This window comes from Anticarsia gemmatalis, chromosome 5 (assembly GCF_050436995.1).
Source record: "Anticarsia gemmatalis isolate Benzon Research Colony breed Stoneville strain chromosome 5, ilAntGemm2 primary, whole genome shotgun sequence".
Classification (NCBI taxonomy): Eukaryota; Metazoa; Arthropoda; class Insecta; order Lepidoptera; family Erebidae; genus Anticarsia; species Anticarsia gemmatalis.
Window position 1 is genome coordinate 5,266,057 of NC_134749.1, and position 20,943 is coordinate 5,286,999.

The following is a 20,943-nucleotide window of genomic DNA, read 5'->3' on the forward strand; positions in this document are numbered from 1 at the left end:
TGTTTATAAGCACGCGGCGTAAACACATTCAAGAGAGATACAAGCGCAAGGCATCCTTTAAACTTATCACTCTTTGCATCTCCAAAAGCCTTATAATTGGCTTTAAATTATCGCACAACGTATGAAGAGTTTTGCTAGATAATTTTGCCTTAAGCACCGGTTAGTTTATCAGATAGAAAACTGACAGATGTACTATGCAGTTGCTATCATTTTATCTATCGAATAGGTTATTCGGCATAATCTATAAACTGAGAAACTGGTCGTAAGTATTCGCGTGTCTTCAGTTAGTTAGTACTACTTACGACAGTTCTCTTCAGATATGCATTCCCCAATTTTGTTCCTGTAATATCCAGGCTCACATCTACAAGCTGGTTGGCATTTTCTCTTCGATTCATTTGGACAGAGGATTATTTCTTGAAGGCCTTCGCAAGTTTGTGGTGGGCATATCGGTGGACAGCGATCGTAGACTTCGTGAGGTTTTGTGCACTTAGCTGCATAGAAAACAGTTACATTCAAAATATAATGTTCTAGAAATATCATCATTAGCTAAGCGTCTTTTTCAAATATGTTGGAGTCGGCTTTTAGTCTCCCTGGATGTAGCTGAATGCCAGTATTTGATATGGAGCGACTGCCTATTGAATCTCCAGGGTTGTGGAGATTTAAGTTGTTACTTAGCCACGTGCTCCTCATTTTAAGAATGTGTAATATGTATTTTATGTTTATTAACGCCAAATAATATTATTATTATAATAATGATTGAAATCAATCAGCATAAGAATATTTTAATGTGTAAAACACTTTAAAGTACCTAAATAACCCTGAAAGCGTTTGATTTGGAATATAACTCACGGCATTGATCCCTGGTCACACAAACGCCTTTATTGTTCCTCACATATCCATCAACACAGCGACATCCTGGCTCACAGGCTGCGTCTCCAGGCTTTGGTGGAGCGGCACAACGTATCAAACGATCATCTACGTCACATCTTCTAGGAGGACATGGCGCGGGACATATGTCGTATACTTCATTTGGCGGACACTTTGCTGCAATTTCATAATATGTTACTTATTGGGTAAGTGTTATAGAAGAAATTAAATAATTAACTCTAATTTTATTTGATAAACGTGAGGAATATGTTTAGTGTCGCAAAACGTTAAAAAACAATTCGCATTTCAAATGGACCCAAAAATTATGTTATAACATCACATAACACTTGCAATACAAACATTGGTTGAAGAAAATGCTGAAGAAACAATTATTTAAATTCATAAAAACGTGCATTCAACATGAACGATACTCCTTTGTTTTGTGAGCGTTAAGGCCTATTTAGACGAAGAGAGTTTCTCGTCTCATTGATACGATTATTGAAGGAATATAAAACATGTTTTTCGTTTAAACATTCGTTCTCCTTGCTTTGGGCGACAATTGCCTTGCAATAGAATATTGTTATGTCCGTATAATTGTATTCGAGATTTTAATTCCTGCCAGTATGTAAACATTTTGATACGATTGTGTTATGGCGATTATTGATAATAGCGTATAGTTTCTCGCACGGAACCGTACGAGAAACTCTCCCCGTCTAAATGTGCCTTTAGTTTCGATTACGTACAACTCTCCTATGCAGGCAGGTAACGTGTACCTATTACTGACTATCAAAACTTTGACGTGCCACCGATAGCCGTCTTCCATTTCCCATCTAACTGCGCGCTGAGATGTATGCAGATGAATGAGGATTATGTCGGTACAAGTTTGCTTCCTATTTTGTTGAATAGATAACTGTTATACACGTAGTTTTGTGTACAAACAACGCGATTAATAAGAGTATGAAATGATTTTTTTATTATTAAAGTGTAGTTTCAGTCCTACTTTTATAGAAATTTTAAAATTCTTTTCGCATTTCGACGGTTAATTGAAAAATACAATTTAAATTTTAAAAGAATAACAAATCACAACGGTAACAATGTAACGTAATTTTTTGAGTCCATTGAAAATACACACAATATTTTTTTTTAAATTCATATACACAATACAGCACTATTATTATTGTGTTTTAAAAAACATATAAAAAAATTGTAAAACGTAAGAATTATAGGTTACTAGCTGACCCGCGCAACTTCGCTTGCGTCTAATAAGAGAGAATGGGTGAAATTTTTCCCCGTTTTTGTAACATGAATTATTGGTACTCTTCTCCTTTTGGTCGTAGCGTGATGATATATACCCTATGTCCTTTCTCGGGTATCAAAATATCTCCATACCAAATTTCATGCAAATTGGTTCAGTAGTTTAGGCGTGATTGAGTAGCAGACAGACGGACAGATAGACAGACAGAGTTACTTTCGCATTTATAATATTAGTATGGATTGTGTAGTAAAAAAAGAAATACTCGTAATACTCACGACAATCGTCCTTGTCCACACAGATGCCAGTAGCGTTTCTCAAGTACCCATCCCGGCATCGACAGCCTGGCTTACAATCCTTATCACCAGGTTTCGGTGGGACAGCACAGAGAATGACAGTTATATCCACACCACATTCTTGCGGTGGACATAAAACTGGACATTTGTCGTATACTTCGTTAGGCTTGGGACACTTTGGACGGGCTGTAAAGACAAGAATGTACTTTAGTTATTATAACGTACGGACATACGTAAAATCACAATTTTTCCTATAGATAGGTTGAGAGATACCAAACAACGCCAGTTCGTTAATTGGTTCAGTTATTATTCTAATTATGTGAAGAACAAATGGAAGTTTCATATTCGCTACTTTTTATGAAACATTTTAAAGAATTTAGTAGCTCCGTTCTTCATCTTTAATCATTGAAAAAAATAACAGTATTAAATTCATTCTATTCAGCATTAAAGAAAACACAATCATGTTAAGCACGTAGCATGTAGCTACATGTTATCATTGCAAGTTTTTAACGTCAACCAAGTAGAGTTAAATGCAAGTAGCATTTTATGTTAGAGATATGTATCGATATTACTATTTCAATAATTGTACTAACGTTTTCCTCGTCGACTAAAACTGCTGGCGAAACTGCTACTGCTGCCGGTGCTGCTGCTTGATGATGAATAGGAGGTACCGCCATTACTACTACTACTACTACTACTACTTGATGAAGTCACCACTTTACCAGGCGACCCTGTGAGTGTGAAATTTGGTAAATAATAATAAAAAAAACACAAAACATTTTCGATGTTTATGCTGATTGATTTTTGACTAAGTTAAATAAATTTTTAATGAGTGATTGTTGAAATACCTCGATACTCTAGCTAAAGTGCTCTAACTGCAACGTTAAATTTCTGTAGTTAGGTCGGAATATAATTAGTATTTTGAATTTTTAACAGCGTCTTAGGAAAAATATTTAAATATTGTACATAACATTTATACCAAACACTTTTACAACACAACAAGTTTCAAAATAATATTTAAAGATAAGTGAGACGATGAAACAAATCGAAAAACTTGTTTTGTGCTCTATTGATTAGAAAATAGTTTAACTTGTAAATGTTTTTACAGAATGGTAAAAGATATAATCTACATAAAAATAAGAAAATGATAAGTGATCGATAATATATTTCGTACCTATATTCAAAGTACAAACCTAATTTTTAATCAGATTAGGTAAATATTACGGTAACGTATAAGCATAATAGTAGATAGGTACTATTCTTAGTTTTAGAGTCTCTATGAAATAGACAAAAACAACACGCTTGCGTAAACATACATAAAACTTAGCATATAAAAGTGATCCGTTGAATAAACATTAAAAACAGTCGTACCTTCAGAGGGTGTTATAAAGAACGTGTTAGCCACAGCGGCTAACACTAACAGTGGCTTCAACATTATCACCTGCGAATTCTGTCTGGAGTGTTTATCGAGGCTATTTACCTCTTTTATACCTTTGTATACGACTTCGTGCACTTGTTTCAATATGGAAGATATAAACCAATAATGTTTCAGTACCCATGTCTGATGGAACGTTATAACATGTTTTCTCATTGTCTTTTTTATTATGTCCACAACTGCACGTGTACATATGTTTTTCAAAGCGCTCAACATTGTTTGTTTGATTAATTATTTATTTCCATTGGCACTGAGTGGTGTGAAGTAAATAAAATTATGTTTTAATGCAAAAACTATACAAATAGCTTTTGTTGTTATGCATAGTTATGATTCACCGTGGAAGGCTGGCAGCATGATAAGTGCATCTACAAAGCGATGAACAAATGTTTTGGATCTGGTATTTTGTTTTTTATTTCTCAAAAAATGTAGCGGTTAGAACCGCGCTCCACTGTATAGTTCAATTAACAAACAACCGTGCGATAATTACGTAATTTATTCCTTCGTGTAGAAACATAATATTATCGTATTAATAGGTCACGATTACGCTATTCGAAGATTTGGCAGACATTAAATTAACATATAGGAAAATGTTTTTTTTTGTTGTATATTTCATTTGATTCTTTGTTACACCAAATTTACCTTAAAGTGAGCAGATTTCATTAAATTGCACGAGAACGTGTGCATTCTTAAAAATGATTTTAGAATCCTAATTATATAAATTATAAAAACGTAATAAACATTTTCTAAGAATAACTCATACCAGTTATTCTTGAGATTGTTGTATTTTGTCATATGAAAAGAAAATTCCTTTGTACAAACACGAAAATTCAAAACTGGAGCTAGATTTTGACTTCTCAAGGGAAATAATTGGTTCCGGAAACTTTGACATATGGAGTCCCACGTACCTATAGTTTGTTCGAACATTGAAGAACAAATTTGTATCATTGCTCAGTTTACATGTACGGCAGTTTGTCCTATAAAACCTTTCTACGTTACGTTTGAAATGGAGCTTGTTAAACCATTTGCTGGCCTTTTGAATACTAACTAGGTAGATAGGCCTGATTTAAAGTCACACCTACATTGAGTACCTATGCATTTCAGTATGTGTGTGTTCATCTTGCAAATATTTTTCAGCGATGGGACTTAAACCCAATGCACGTCCATAACAGTGATAAAAACAAAATATTATTGGCGTCAAGTATTAAGTTGAATATAAGCATTAATCGAAATCATTTGACATAATTATTTACTCTGCAAAAGCCACTACAATATTTTCTGCAGAAATATTCTAACTATCTAGTTTTTCTTGAGTATTTAATATCACATTAGCGTAAAAAAAATATTTCTGAAGATGTATAATACGTCTACGAATAATGTCTGAAAATGGCTGACTGCGGAGATGCTACGGCAAGCATTATGAATTTGATAGTCTCTTAATGTATCCACATGTAATGTGAGCATGTGAGTATTCTGTCTCATATCATTCCCTTGACAAATGAGGTGCCTATCGATTCGCCTAAGTGATGCTTGTCGTATATATTCCGTCGTGGTTTTGTTTTCTTAGAAAAGTGCCCACGTATTACGAAAACAAATATGCAAGATTTTTTGTACATAGTATTTTTTGCTTCCAAAATGTGTGTGGGAATAATACCTATATTTTATTTCCTTATGTTTATATAAAGGTCAGGTGCGTGGTACTCGTTACCGGCGGTCCAGCACGACAAGATGTACAGATGTGAACGAAGCAAAGCAAGTTTGTAAGGATTGTACCAAATGGAGTGCTTGTTTTCTGCCTACCTTTACGGGAGAAGGCGTAATTTTATGTAGGTAAGTCTTAGTATAGTTACATGTTTGTATACTGAAATAGCTACTTTAGTTATTTTAAAAGTGATTTTATAGCGGAGAATAGCAATGTGTGGTGTGAGGAAAATACCATTGTTAGTTTACATTACTCGTAAACTCCATATTTTGGCAACATCTCCAAGGATATTTTCAAATTATACCAATTTCGTGATTATGAGCTTCATATACCCTGCATAAGCCCGATCGTTACGTTGGTCCGAAAGCGTATTCGGTATAGAACAGCTTCGGCCAGTTCTCGATATTTTTAGAAGTTTATAGTTTGCTACAGCGTGAAAATTGTGAGAACTAGCCAGTAACCTTATTCTGGTTGGTGGTTTATGATATCAACGTGTTATAAGAAACTACATTTTTTACATGTGGATATATTTATAGTGATAGCTAGCTACTTTTTTTACCCATTACTGTTCCACTGTAGAGTAAGGGTCTCCTCCCAAACGAGGGGGAGGGTTTAGGCTTTGAGTCTTGAGTTAGCCACCTATTTATCGCAAATGTACTACAGGGACTTAGTAACACATTTTCTGCTCAGTTCGAATACAGAGAACCTGACAAGTATAAAAAAAAGAAAAACAAATCAAACATCCTCACAATATTTCGCAATTATAATCATTTACAATATTAAATTATGGATCAGAGATTATGGACCGATTATGAACGTAAGGAAAAGTCCTTGTATAAAAGACATTTCTATTATATATTTTTTCATAAAGTAGTTTAGTTTTACGTCATTTAAAAACACCTGTACCTTATCATTGTTAGACGCGATCAGTTTATTGGTGTCACGAGTACCTTTTTCAATTACTAGTGTAATTTGTTTTATTTAATTTATTCTATGTTTTATTTGTTAGCAACTTTACAGATAATTCTGGGTAGCTAATCTTTATGAAAATTACTATGGTGCCTACGGTACTTGTAATTGTTAAGAATATAAATTGATGTATATGAAAATCTAGCAAGGAAATACTGGTAAAAACTAAGTTACGAAATAATATAAATTTTAACGTTTTTTTTTACAATCACAGCATGTAAGTGTTCACATACCTTTAACTACGATGTACAACGGGTCTTATGTGCATTAAATACAAATACTTTAGTTTTATGACTGTCTTGATGTGTTCTAATACTAAAGGTAAGTTAAAAAATACACTCAATAAAATAAAATATTTTATTCTTAAAATATACATACGTAAGCAATAGTTCTTATATTATGATCATTGCAGTAGAAACCTCTACTTAAAACGAAAATAATTACAATTTCAAAGAATAATCTGCGCAGAATAAATTGTGCTATTTTATTATAATTAGAAGATTAAATAAAGCCTTCTAAATAAGGTACTTACTTTCTAAAATAAACCAAGACTAGCCTGGATTTAACTTACTTTCAGAGCAAGCTATATTTTCACTGCAGCGTATATATTTTGCGATATTTATTATCTTAAAGACGGTAAACTCCAGCGAATATTACAATTTTCCTATAAAATAGGTAATACACGAACGGGCGGTCTGCTTTGAATACCTTTGGGCGCTTACGGGGGTTGGTCGAAACATCTTGTGTTTTGCTACAATCTGTGAATTGATAATAAAATAATAGTTTAATGACCTTTGAATCTATAACCAAAGAATAACAAAACAATTTTAATTAAATTTTAAAACAAATGTTATAAGTCAGTTTCTAACGTTATATAACTGCTATGTGGGAGCACTTTAAAGATGAAGGTGTAGCCCATTAAAAAAAGGGTTTAATCGTGAGGTTTTATTTTGAAATCTGTGTTGAAATAAACTATGTAACTTACTAGCACTACAAGTGTCTTCTGTTCCACATTCGTCTACTGATAATTTGAGTCTTTGTAACATTTCTGATAAGAATGGCGCGTCACACGATGCAACTGCTTGTAATCCAGCTGTTTTTGGGTTGAATATTGCATCTACATTTGCCTAGAAAAGAAAAGACGTAAGTGAAGTAAAAAATATGTATTATTTGACTCTATGTAGTCTACCATTAATTAAAAAGTATGACTAACCCTCGGTTTCTGAGGTACATTTAGCGGCAGTTTATCTCGTCAATAGCATTAAAACTCATACAAAAAAAAACGCTATTGCATAGATAAACTACCGCTAAATGTCATCAGAAACCGGGGGTAAGGAAACATTTAAGCAATATTTTTACAAAAATTATTTGGTTTATACTTTTTAAGCAATTTTGTACCTGCATAGTAGGGTGTCTCAATCTATTTGCCAATGATACGTTGAACTTAGGCACGTAGATTTCCAAATGCGTTAAAGTCAAACTGTCAAGAGTTGTTACAACGTCGTCGACCACTTTTAGCTTTTCAATAAAGCCATTTATATCGTCAGCTTTGTTTGGTAAAAATATTGCGAAAGTAAAATCATCACCTTTGTACTTCATTTTCATAACCTAAAATCAAAATTGACAGTAATCAATGAAATAATCAAATCAGAAATAATGTTCCTCTATGAAAAAAGTGTGCTTCATTTAATAAAATCTAGGCGGGCGGTATAGGAAAATATTTACTACATAGTACCATTATTTGTTTTATATGTTTCAGATATTTAATATGGGACTTTAATGTTTTCTATAGTGACATTTTTGAAGTTAGTAAAAATCTTTAACAATATACCTATATTGTTATGTCTCCTTACCGTACACCCTAGAGATTCACTTTTAGTGTACAGGAATGTGCCTCTCTGGTACATCATCAGAGTTTTAACTCTCTTACCACCAGAGCTGCAGAAATTCATCTCTGTTGTGTCTTCAGGATTAAATGGTTTTTCCCATTCTCCCTGAAAAATAAATTATTGGTAAAATTGTTTTGAAACCAGACTTCTATGTCTCAGAAGACATTATGCAATTTTCAAGTTATTTCCGGATTTTAAAATTACTCGTTTACTTCTACCGTTAAAGCAAACGTCCAGCCATATCATTTATACGACCAGAATTTTAACATACAAAATCCATGAGCATAATTATTATAATATTTCAAATATTCTTAAAATAATAAAAGAAATGCATATATACAAAGTACCTTGAACGACTGAGCATCAATGAGGACTAGACTTGATAATCTTGACAAATGATCGGATGTTGTAAAATTCAATGCCACCAAAAACATTCTGTAAAAACCTCAAGTCTCGCCCTAAAAAGTTGTGAGATCTATATAATACCAAGTCGATTAATCTATTTAGTCTCTACTTAAAGGACCTTCTGTCTTAAGTTATTACGTATGTTATTATCATGCCAATTAAAAAAAAATACCTCTAAAACAAATAGACCGACCTGGCCATCGCATGATTTGATTATTAGTATGTATCACACTACACAGCACGACGAGAAGTTAGTGCTCCTGAAATGTTAATGGCGAATTTGTGTTTTCTTGCGATGACCAAGTCGATCTATTTGTTTTAAAGGTATTTTTTTTAAAATTGGCATGATAATAACATACGTAATAACTTAAGACAGAAGGTCCTTTAAGTAGAGACTAAATAGATTAATCGACTTGGTATTATATAGATCTCACAACTTTTTAGGGCGAGACTTGAGGTTTTTACAGAATGTTTTTGGTGGCATCTCACTTCTTTTTGTAGAGCGAACATAAGTCCAATTTGTATGGAAAGACGTTTTTTTTTCATAATTCAACATATTTTCCTATGGGAATGTTGTTCAATTATGGGCTAAACACCCTTACCCACCCTATACCCCCTTCCGTTATGCCTTATATAGTAGGTACCTATTTACACTTATTTATTTTATTTTCTACAGTAATAATAATTCATTAACTGCAAATGTAACCTTGTAATCTTATACATTTATATGGGATTACAAAGTTATTGTTGCAGTTAGTGTATTTAGAAAACTGGACCAAAATTAGAAAATATTTAATTTTTCCCATGATTAAGACACTAAACTCTATTTGTATTCTAAATTGTAAGCTTCTAAGTCTGCTAGAAGTACCTTAGACTTTTGATGATCGGTGAGTCAGTGAGTCAGTGAATCAGTGAGTGACAAAATTCAAAATTTTAACAAGTTGTCATTCTTAAACTACTGGTTCAAATTGACTGAAATTTTAAATATACCGTGTTTATACAATGACTGATTAGTTGCTGAAAATCCAGGCTTCTTGTTTTATCCAAAACGAAATTATAGGGGTGTCAAAAATAGCCCGAATTGCTTCGAGAAAAGGATGTTCCGGCCGTGCCGCTTTTTTTTGCTCGACTTGCGGGGGCACTTCCGTGCCCCCAGATATACTGTCGTTTGTGGCATTTGCTACCTGCAAATGTAATACATGTTTTTTTCAATGAATATTATAACATTTTTTTTGTTACCCTGTACTGTCCCACTGTTGGGCAAAGGGCTCCCCCATTTTTTAATAGTTTACTCTAGTTACTTCGTGCTTACGGCTTGATGTTGGCAGCTCTTATTTTAAAGAATTCTTCTCATTGACATGAAGTCCATAGCCTGTGTTCTCAGACATCATTATCAGTTTCACTATGGGCATATGCGTTTTACTATATTATGTGTATATTTTATTTGTAAATTTACGGTCTTACTCAAGCGCCTCTATCCTGTAAGCTCTTATAAATTATTCGATGTTTTGTTAATTTTAATCACATTCAATTGGTTAAGTGTATGAATATAATGACTCAGAACTGACACGACGTTTATTTGTAAGAAAAACGGAATTCATGTGGTGTTTCTCAACTGTCCAGTTACCATAGTACCTACTACCTATCTTATAATTAGAGGTCAATTAATGATCAGCATAATTTCTTACCACGTCATTTATAGTCTTAGCGGAACGAGCGTCGCTGAAATCGAGAGTCAGTGGTGTTATTTGAAATGTTTCTTGAATCCGGTTTGTGAATCTATCCGTTAGTGAGCATTCATCATCAGCAATAATGTTGCACATCAATTCATAGTTAATGCCCCTTGTATTAGAAGCGATGGTCAAATTTGCCAATAGTTTTGGGAAAAAACATTTGATCTGTAAACAAAAACGTTTTTTTATTAAACTTATGGTTAATGTTACAATATCTGTTATGCGTAAAGCATAGGGTAATGGCGGAATTTTCTGTAAGGTCATAAAAACAATTGAATTCATTTACACCATTTTATACAAACCTGTTCATCATTCAGATCCAAGGCGTTTAAAATTTGATTTTTAGCTATCCCATTCATATCTAACGCAAGCTGTGCCAAGGAGAACAGTGACGAAGATCCCGCACTACACAGCACGCTTTTTCCAGAATGTATTTGCAATAGACCCTGAAATAGAAAGTACCGTATTAGTACATATTATTATTATTACCCTAAAGATTTTTATATCAAAAGTGGTTTGGTGTGTTTTCTTGCGTACACTCAACATGCTTGGATATAATTTTGATGTCGAAGGACGATGTAAAAATGACCCTTGAAAGTTGCCTTGTAATAAAAATATATGATAATGAGTAAAAAATATTAAGTTATTTAAGCCGTTTAAATACTAACATCTAAGATTTTCGCGGTATATTCTAGGTTGGCTTTTATGTATAACTGCAAAGCATCTTCTTCACACGTTCCAGATTTTGGGGCCGTCTCGGTAGAATTCAATGGTCGAGATGACCTTCCTAAAGTGAAAAGAACATTAGTATGTCTTCTGTACAAACAAATAAGATTCCATAGTTTCGTTTAATCATTCATAACCCTACTTCTTTCTTATATTACATATCTTACTTATAATACAAATTATTAATAAAAAATGCAAATTTTGGATGTTTGAATGGAAGTTAATTATTCTATGATGCCAAAACTATTTAACAGATTTTGATAAAATTTGGCACACACATGGTTTACCTCCCAGAATAACACACAGAATTGGAAAATCTTTTTACTCGGCTGAAGTGACGGGTACAAGATAATATTTCATATACTTATTTACTTATTTTTTATGTATTAACGTGATAAGATGTAAGGAGCTGAGGCTTTTGCAGGCCAATACCAATGACATCAGTGTCATAAATATAATTTATAAGTTTCAATTTTATGCCGACTGACATTTCTGAATCCAAGGTATCAGAAATATAAGTTATTAGAATAATTTGGATGGTAAGGATTAAAAACTACAAATGTACAATATTCCAATGTTTAATTTATTATTCTCCTGAATTAGCTTTAATAATAAATAAATGTATGACTTTTAACAGCAAGAAACTTGTTGACAATTCAAAGCATATTTTGTTGAACTTTTTCAAAGAGCTTGCTTAGTGGGCTGGCTATTTACAAAGAAATTAATCTACTAATTGAGATCGGCTTTGCTTGTACTCTCCATCGTTGTCATTATTGAAGATTCCATGGATCTTCCTGTGAAAGTAAAAATAATCGATTAATTTATGCGCGTTTTTCTCACTCATTATGGTTTTTGCTACAATGAACTTACTGCATTTCTTTCCTCTCACACATTGTCCTTGCGAGTTTCTGTAATGCCCGGTATGGCACCTACATCCTGGTTTACAGATTTCTGGTCTGTCTTTTTTATTACACGAGGCAGTGTTACCATTCATAAAATCGCTGCAAGTATGCTCGGGACATGAGGGAAGACACTTGTAGTATTTTTCATGTTTAACTTTGCATCGTTTTGATCCACCAGATCCTGCAAAGGCGTATGTTAATGTTTAATTATTACACTCAAAATTGATTAAGTTCACGTAAGTAAAATTGGTACACTTTTGTTCGTTGCTGAAAAGCAATGGCAACCGTATTATTTTGATTTCAAGTTGCAACAGTAATAAAAATACTTAGTATGAAAAGACAGTCTACCCCGTACTAATGGTAAGGAAATTTTTTACGTATTAAATTGTTTTTGTTACAATAATATGTCACAATGAATGCCCACAAAAGACTCATTTTAATCGTCCTTGGGCTATATTAATCTATTGATTCAGGTCTTTGATGATGATGAAGATGATAAGACAAGACTTCATCATGGTTAACAAAAGCGTTGTATAACCGTGCTTTGCATGACTTTTTTTCCCTGTAGTTTTTTTACTCCCAACTGTAAAAGTATTTAAACAATTACTTTACTTACCTGTTGTTGGGTTGTTGTTACTGGGTTCAGTTGTACCTTCAGACTCTTTGCTAGTCGGCGTTGATTCTTTGGTTTGTTTTGGGGTGGAGTCTGTTTCTGGTTCCTCAGTAGGTGAGTTGGTTTCTCCTGGATGAGTTCCTTCTGGCGTTGGATCCGGACTCGGGGACTTGGTAGGTTTAGGTTTTTTGGGTTTCTTAGTCATTGGATCGGGTTCTGGCCCCTCGGTAGGTGAGTTGGTGTCTCCTGGATCAGTTCCTTCTGGAGTTGGGTCCGGACTCGGGGACTTGGTAGGTTTATGTTTTTTGGGATTCTTAGTCATGGGGTCGGGTGTTGGCCCCTCGGTAGGTGAGTTGGTGTCTCCTGGATCAGTTCCTTCTGGAGTCGGCTCCGGACTCGGGGACTTGGTAGGTTTATGTTTTTTGGGATTCTTGGTCATGGGGTCGGGTGTTGGCCCCTCGGTAGGTGAGTTGGTGTCTCCTGGATCAGTTCCTTCTGGAGTCGGCTCCGGACTCGGGGACTTGGTAGGTTTATGTTTTTTGGGATTCTTGGTCATGGGGTCGGGTGTTGGCCCCTCGGTAGGTGAGTTGGTGTCTCCTGGATCAGTTCCTTCTGGAGTTGGGTCCGGACTCGGGGACTTGGTAGGTTTATGTTTTTTGGGATTCTTAGTCATGGGGTCGGGTGTTGGCCCCTCGGTAGGTGAGTTGGTGTCTCCTGGATCAGTTCCTTCTGGAGTCGGCTCCGGACTCGGAGACTTCGAAGGTTTAGGTTTTTTGGGTTTCTTAGACATGGGTTCGGGTTCTGGCGCCTCGGTAGGTGAGTTAGTGTCTCCTGGATCAGTTCCTTCTGGAGTTGGGTCCGGACTCGGGGACTTGGTAGGTTTATGTTTTTTGGGATTCTTAGTCATGGGATCGGGTTCTGGCCCCTCGGTAGGTGAGTTGGTGTCTCCTGGATCAGTTCCTTCTGGAGTCGGCTCCGGACTCGGAGACTTCGAAGGTTTAGGTTTTTTGGGTTTCTTAGTCATGGGTTCGGGTTCTGGCGCTTTGGTAGGTGAGTTGGTGTCTCCTGGATCAGTTCCTTCTGGAGTCGGCTCCGGACTCGGGGACTTGGTAGGTTTATGTTTTTTGGGATTCTTGGTCATGGGGTCGGGTGTTGGCCCCTCGGTAGGTGAGTTGGTGTCTCCTGGATCAGTTCCTTCTGGAGTCGGCTCCGGACTCGGGGACTTGGTAGGCTTATGTTTTTTGGGATTCTTGGTCATGGGGTCGGGTGTTGGCCCCTCGGTAGGTGAGTTGGTGTCTCCTGGATCAGTTCCTTCTGGAGTCGGCTCCGGACTCGGGGACTTGGTAGGTTTATGTTTTTTGGGATTCTTGGTCATGGGGTCGGGTGTTGGCCCCTCGGTAGGTGAGTTGGTGTCTCCTGGATCAGTTCCTTCTGGAGTCGGCTCCGGACTCGGGGACTTGGTAGGCTTATGTTTTTTGGGATTCTTGGTCATGGGGTCGGGTGTTGGCCCCTCGGTAGGTGAGTTGGTGTCTCCTGGATCAGTTCCTTCTGGAGTCGGCTCCGGACTCGGGGACTTGGTAGGCTTATGTTTTTTGGGATTCTTGGTCATGGGGTCGGGTGTTGGCCCCTCGGTAGGTGAGTTGGTGTCTCCTGGATCAGTTCCTTCTGGAGTTGGGTCCGGACTCGGGGACTTGGTATGTTTATGTTTTTTGGGTTTCTTAGTCAAGGGTTCGGGTTCTGGCGCCTCGGTAGGTGAGTTTTTGTCTCCTGGATCCGTTCCCTCCGGAGTCGGCTCCTTACTCGGTTCATCGGTTACTGTATCCATTGTCGGGGAACCAGGCTCTTGTGTATCGGGATCACATGGCGCCGGACTGGGTGGCTCAGTTGGCTCCGTTTCTGGTTGATCTGTGGCCTTTGTATCTTCAGTTTGATTGGTTGCTTCCGATGGATTGGTTGAGGAAGTAGGTTTCTCAGTGGTGTCTGTGGGACACTGATTTTCGTTATCATTGTCGTCGTCGTCGCCTCCTTCCATATCTTTGTCGTCCATTGGATCTGGCTGCTGGCAGTCTCCATTGCACCCATCGCAAGGATCTTCTCCACTTTCATTATCTCCAGGGGTTCCTGTGCCACTTGTAGGCTCTGGAGCGTTTTGATTGCCTGAAAAGTAGTAATAGTAAAGTTTCATATCAAATATAATGATCATATATTATATTATTTTTGTGTTTTTTAATGTCAACTGATTTTTTTCCCATTTATTTTATTAGTAAGACTTTAGTATAAGTTTTGTTTTTATGATAATGCAAATGCTACAATGGATTAATTATGATCCAGTAAAAATAAAAAAATATATGTTAAAGAAGTATCATATAATAATTGTATTGAGTAGAAAAGCTTGAAATCGTTATGTAAAATCGTTCAACCCTTGCATGAATTTGGCAGAATTGGCTACAGACGTGGAAGTTACCCCCTTTGTATGGTAATTGAAGATGCCGAAAATTTCATAAACCCTTTTATAAGCGTTCGTTTACGTTATCTTATTTCCACTTAAGAACGTTGTGCCTGCTAAATAATTAACAATTTAATTACAGTAGAATTTAAGAACCTACTCGAAGTTAAATACATTTTAAAATTTATTAAAATACCCCATTAATCCGTGGAGCTAAACGATATATAAGAAATGTTCGTTGTTCGACTAAATAAATATGTTAAGTATTAGTCTTTACGTTTACATCACAGTAGATAGGTAAACAAAAAGGGATTTTTCCTCTTTTTTAAGATAGGTGTGTAACATATAAAGGTATTAAGAACGATTTTATTATTTAATTACTACGTATTTCATTGCATGTTTAAGAAACAATTTACTATTTTTAGTATACATATAATGTTTTACGTTAAACCTAAACTACAATATCTATGAAAGAAAAGTTAAATAAATAAATAAATAAAAGTTAAAGTCAATAGCAAAATTATGTTCATTTATATGGAATTGTCCATTATAAGGGCAATTTCCGTGCCAATTTTAATAAAGACTAAAAACTAGAATAAAAGCTAGGTCCTTTAGGTTGCTTAGCATTCCTTTAATGTTCTGTCTAAAGATAATTCAAGTAAAGTCGTGTGATACAAGTAGTTATAAATAAGCCGTAAAAAGTTTTATGACCAACGAACAACGATAAAAAAACAAGTTTTGTGTATCCACAAAACCAGAAAAAGAGGTTCAGGTAAATAATTCAATAGAATTAAGAGAGAAATATCTTACTCGACCGTCGTTTTGTATCAACGTGCTATATTTTACTCGGCCAAATAGCCTCCCTTGAAAGCTTTGTCGTACTTTAGGCGTACATGCTTTAATAAATAAAATCTCTACTATTATGTATCCCCACTGTATAGCCGGGGCTTAGAATAGGCGCCATCACTTCTCGTGGGTATCGTAGAATGTATCTAACCTAGGGATAACAAAAGCGTATCCGAAACAGTTTCATTTTACATGTACATGTATTAACTCGAATAACATTCCATTTGTTAACATAATACATGCAAAAAAATGTACGAAACTGCATGAAACAAATAAGTTTGTAGGAATCGTAACTGGTAGTTTCTAACTGCCGTTTGGGGAATTCGTAAAATTTTATGTTTAGTGTATGCGTAGAAAATTATAATCGTTCATTTCAAATTCGAAATTTTGATCTGCAACTAACTTCTTAAATTCAAAGTAAATTACTTACTACATTGATCCTCAGGAATGCAAGTACCATTTTTCGCTCGCGAATAGTTATCTCGACAAATGCATCCCGGTTCACATTGTGAAGGATACATACAGAAGATATATGGCGAGCAGTCCCACTTACGACAACCACTATTCGCACACTTGTCGTAGACTTCATTGATTCCGCAAGTAGACGCTATCATAAAAAACAATATCTTGGTTTTATATGAAAACTAGCTGACCCGGCAAACGTTGTTTTGCCATAGAAATTAAATAAAAAAACATTGTCCAGCGGACAAAATTGTGAATCTAAACCATTCTCAGATCCCTTTGAATACACACAAAAAATTGCATCAAAATCGGTCCAGTCGTTTAAGAGAAGTTCAGTGACATACACACTTACGGAGAATTATATATATAAAGATTGACTCGTCCCTACAAAGTCGTCGCGAAATGAATTATTTTCTGACAAGATTAGCTATAAACGTAATAACAGGCGTTTCATAATAATATATCAACAGACGTTCATTGTTTATTCATACGTCTGACAAACTATTTTCATTGAACCGAACACTGAACGCAATAATTAAAATGAATTGGTAGTTTGAATTCCAATATTTCTCGTTATTAAATTGAATCCAAAAAAGTTCAGTTCACAATATAATATGCCGAATATTAAACACACTTATCCAAAACTTAGTACGGCCTTTGAAAAGTTACCAATGCTACTTTTTAAAAATTCACACGCATGAGTAAGATAACTATATAATTAATTATTATTATCTCTATTTTTAACATTATATCTGATTTCTGTGATTTCATATACTATTAGCATTAGCATTTTTTTTGAATAATATATAAATTAATGCAACTTATAACAATATATTGTTCAAAACCCGTAAGTATATTAAAATGTTCGTCTAAGCTAAATTCAGTTAGCTGATTTCTATTTTAGCAGATTTATTAATAAATACTCAGTTACATGATGTCCGTAGTCTGGTCTAATTAATTATCATTCAAGTGCTTATCAGTTTCATATAAGAATTAAATTTTGAACATTTTTTTGTTTTGTTGTTTGTTATTACTACAATTCGTTTTCATTATGTGATATCAATACAATGACAACTTTATAAAAGTGGTTTTATTACTACGTTACATAGTTTCTCCCCGTGGCGGAAATTCTTAGCTAATAGCTAATAAGCTATAAAATTAATGTAAAAGCAGTTGCGATGAACACGGCCTATTTATACTGTGTTCAGTGGGCACTATTGCGTAATGTGCAATTTGTCTAAGTGCACTATCTACTTCAGTTATTGCACTTAACACATATAGTAACTGCTGTTTGATATTTTAGTTTTATGATAACTACTTTTATAGTTTTCTTTAATACTATTATAAGATCAAAAGATTTTTCTTTGTAATATATTTTAAAAGACGTTGAATATTTGGCAATGGTAGTAAACTTTATGTTTCCAGGTGTTTCGTCACCTTTAGTTTCACTTACGCAAATTATCCTTTTTTATAATATTTTATTGGGCAACTCATACACGGTCATTTGATTCTAAACTAAGAGCTGGTTTTATGGTAACCAAATAGCTTGTGAACATACTTATATACTTTTAAATACATACATATATAGATAAATTAACAACCAGGCTCATTACACAAATAGTTGTCCCGAGTGGGATTCGAACCCACCACACGTGGTGCTACGGTTATTGCGGTGACCACTTTAACCACTGCGCCATACGTGCACTTGATCAACGATCAATCGAAACGTTTTATAGCTCGGAATAGAAACAAATTCTACTTACTGCAATCCTCTGGAAGGACGCACTTGCCAGTGTAATCATCGAATACATAATCCTTTTTGCAATCACAGCTGTTCTCATAGCAAATGTCTGTTACACAGGCTACATCCTCTTTCATGTAGTTGGAACAACGTCTGCCGCAGTTAACACCGCAACCGAACGTGGCATTCTTGTCATTGCCACATGACGCTGAAAGACGAGAAAGTTCATAATGTCATATACTTTTGTGAAATATAATATACTATGTTATATTGTGGCTACGATGAGGCAGACTGGTGGCGAGAGAAAACGTCTCCAATAGAATTACTGATATGAACACTGTACTGTCCGCAATCCTATTGCTACGCACTGCCTTACCACCTTATCTCTACTGGAAACTTAACCCTAATGTTACAAACATACTAGCTGACCCGGCAAACGTTGTTTTGCCATAAAAATTAAAAAAAAGTGTCACTTAGGGGCATGAAAAGATGTTGGCTGATTCTCAGTCCTATTCAATATGCTCACAAAATTTCATGAGAATCGGTCAAGCCGTTTCGGAGGAGTACGGTAACGAAAACTGTGACGCGAGAATTTTATATATTAGATAAATAACATAGAACACTCACGGCATTCTTCAACAGGTATGCAAACGCCCTCATCGTTTCTCACATAGTTATCAATACAAACGCATGCCGGGGGCCCATGACACTCTTTGTCGGTATCTTCATGCATTATCCTCCCTTTCCTTCCGTGGTGATACTTCTCTTCGTGAGATGAGCACAGTGGGAAGCCAACATGTTCGCAAACTTGCGGTTGACAGCGTCTTGCTGGGCACTTTACGTATTTTTCGTGTACAGCGCACTTTTCTAGAATGTTTGAAAAATAGTATAGTAAGAAATACATACTTATACAAATATAAAAGAGCGATATATTCAATGATAAAAATGCAGTAAGAACATTTATTACTTACTTATTTTTCTCGAAATTGTAGACCAAAACTAGACGAGGTTTGTTGAATAAGTAAAGGCATGATATTTACAAACTACGTAACTACCTACTACTAATAACTCAAACGTAACAACGCGAAACTTTAAGTCAGAAAAGTAAAACAGTCCTAAACGAGTATCATTCCGAAGAAATCGTCCGTCGTTTCATTCTGACTATTTTTTAATTAATACTTACTGACAGTGTGGTGATGAGTTTTTACGATAGTAGTGATACTAGCTCCTGCTGCAGCCGCCGCTGAAGCTCCTGCTTGTCCATCTCCTGAACACAAACAAGCGTTATACACAAAGAATGTTATGAATGAACTAAAGTAAATTTTACAAATTGAAGTTTGATAAATACGATGTAATTAATTTGTTGATAATATTCAGGCGTTTTCTTCTTTTGTCATCTATTGACAACCGGCCAGCTATCAATATTTGAGCAGCGCCTGTAGTGAACGTCGGCGGAACTATTTTTGCATAGATTTTAAATGTCAAACTCACGATACTCGTTAGTACCGACTAAAGAGAATCAAAGGACAGCACTCATGGCGATAATTAAATTAAATATGATAATATTAAGTTAAAATTGTCCTTCACGCACTTGTTCAACAAAGCAAGCCCAGAGCTCCTCTTTTGTTATCAGGCGAAGAGTTGAATTATATAATTATTTTTTTTAATACGTAAATTGAAACCTTACCTGCGTTTGCATCAGAAGAAGCTGAACTGTTGGAGGTGGCAATTGTCTTAATTATTGTATGAGTATCTTTGTATTTAGCTGAAACAATTCCATTAACGTTTAAAACATTTTGAATGTGATACTTTTGGGGGTATTCGACGTTGCATTTCAGTTTAACAAAATTTCTCACTTGAAACGTGACGGTAACGGTAAAAAGTTCAACCATTTAACTATTTTCTATGTTAACATAATATAACACTTAGGTACTTGCAGAATAAAAAAACGTTTCTTTTTTGCATAAGTTTAAGAAAATATCATTATAATCGATCATTTGTATCTTTGCTATTCAAATAACATTTTGTTTAATACACAATTCACGACAATCAACTAGCTGATCAAAAACGAAAGCCCTTATTAAAGCAATATTACACAAATAAAAAATGCACCGTACCAGACGACGCTGACACTATAATAAGTAAATTAGCCAAAATGGCTAATGAAAGTAGTGACTTCCACATTGTCACTACTCACTATTAGTCCAAGTGTATCTATTATCAAACGACCCCTCCTTTTATACACACATTTTACGATGTTCAATTCCTATAAAATTGCGGATGTTAGGCTATAATCTAGATACAGTTACTGATTAACAGTTTATTGTTAAATAAAAAGTCATTTAATTACTCGACGCAGACTTATTGATTGTTATTTTTGGGCAAAAATAAGTACCTATCAATATTCTTTAGCTTAAGTTTAAAAACGTAGCCTCATTGTTCACTCGAGTTTCAATAGCCTCTAGCCTAAATCTTTTCAATGACGTGTCTTTAACCTAAAAACTATTTTATATTATAGCCTTTGACATTATACAACTAAAACTTTTACAAAAGGGGTTGAAAAGAACTTGTGCTATTAGAGAAAATCTTAAACGTCTTTTTAAATTCAGGTAGTTTTACGTTCCTAGGTTTCATGATTTATATCTTTATACATCGCTGGCTT

The 20,943-nt window shown here is 35.1% G+C and overlaps 3 protein-coding genes across 13 annotated transcripts in view; all 3 read right to left on the minus strand.

The window, feature by feature from the left end:
* The window catches only part of LOC142972888 (uncharacterized), a 42,058-nt gene extending 38,196 nt beyond the window's left edge, over positions 1-3,862 (minus strand). For all 9 annotated transcript variants that reach the window (XM_076114292.1, XM_076114290.1, XM_076114288.1 and 6 more), the window contains exons 1-5: positions 3,787-3,862; positions 3,009-3,146; positions 2,398-2,601; positions 850-1,044; positions 303-491 (exon numbers count right to left, since the gene is read on the minus strand). In XM_076114292.1, coding sequence (XP_075970407.1) covers positions 303-491; positions 850-1,044; positions 2,398-2,601; positions 3,009-3,146; positions 3,787-3,850 — 790 coding nt within the window. In that variant the 5' untranslated portion in view covers positions 3,851-3,862. The remainder of the gene's footprint in view (positions 1-302; positions 492-849; positions 1,045-2,397; positions 2,602-3,008; positions 3,147-3,786) is intronic.
* Positions 3,863-6,235: 2,373 nt separating this feature from the next.
* On the minus strand, positions 6,236-8,841 carry LOC142973249 (antichymotrypsin-2-like). The gene is made up of 5 exons (XM_076114888.1): positions 8,755-8,841; positions 8,372-8,512; positions 7,917-8,126; positions 7,504-7,645; positions 6,236-6,255 (listed from the first exon to the last, which is right to left on the minus strand). Exons 1-5 carry the CDS (start codon positions 8,839-8,841, stop codon positions 6,236-6,238), a joined length of 600 nt encoding a protein of 199 aa, XP_075971003.1.
* Positions 8,842-11,879: 3,038 nt separating this feature from the next.
* Positions 11,880-20,484, minus strand: LOC142972890 (uncharacterized). 3 transcript variants are annotated; one of them, XM_076114295.1, is made up of 10 exons: positions 20,399-20,484; positions 19,969-20,046; positions 19,465-19,548; positions 18,909-19,148; positions 18,304-18,489; positions 16,509-16,685; positions 13,555-14,943; positions 12,790-13,437; positions 12,142-12,354; positions 11,880-12,065 (listed from the first exon to the last, which is right to left on the minus strand). In XM_076114295.1, exons 1-10 carry the CDS (start codon positions 20,463-20,465, stop codon positions 12,001-12,003), a joined length of 3,147 nt encoding a protein of 1,048 aa, XP_075970410.1. In that variant the 5' UTR covers positions 20,466-20,484; the 3' UTR covers positions 11,880-12,000. The 3 variants fall into 3 exon arrangements, with proteins under 3 accessions (XP_075970410.1, XP_075970408.1, XP_075970411.1); XM_076114293.1 differs by having other exon boundaries at positions 12,790-14,943; XM_076114296.1 differs by lacking the exon at positions 16,509-16,685 and having other exon boundaries at positions 11,881-12,065; positions 12,790-14,943.
* Between the last annotated feature and the right edge of the window lie 459 nt (positions 20,485-20,943).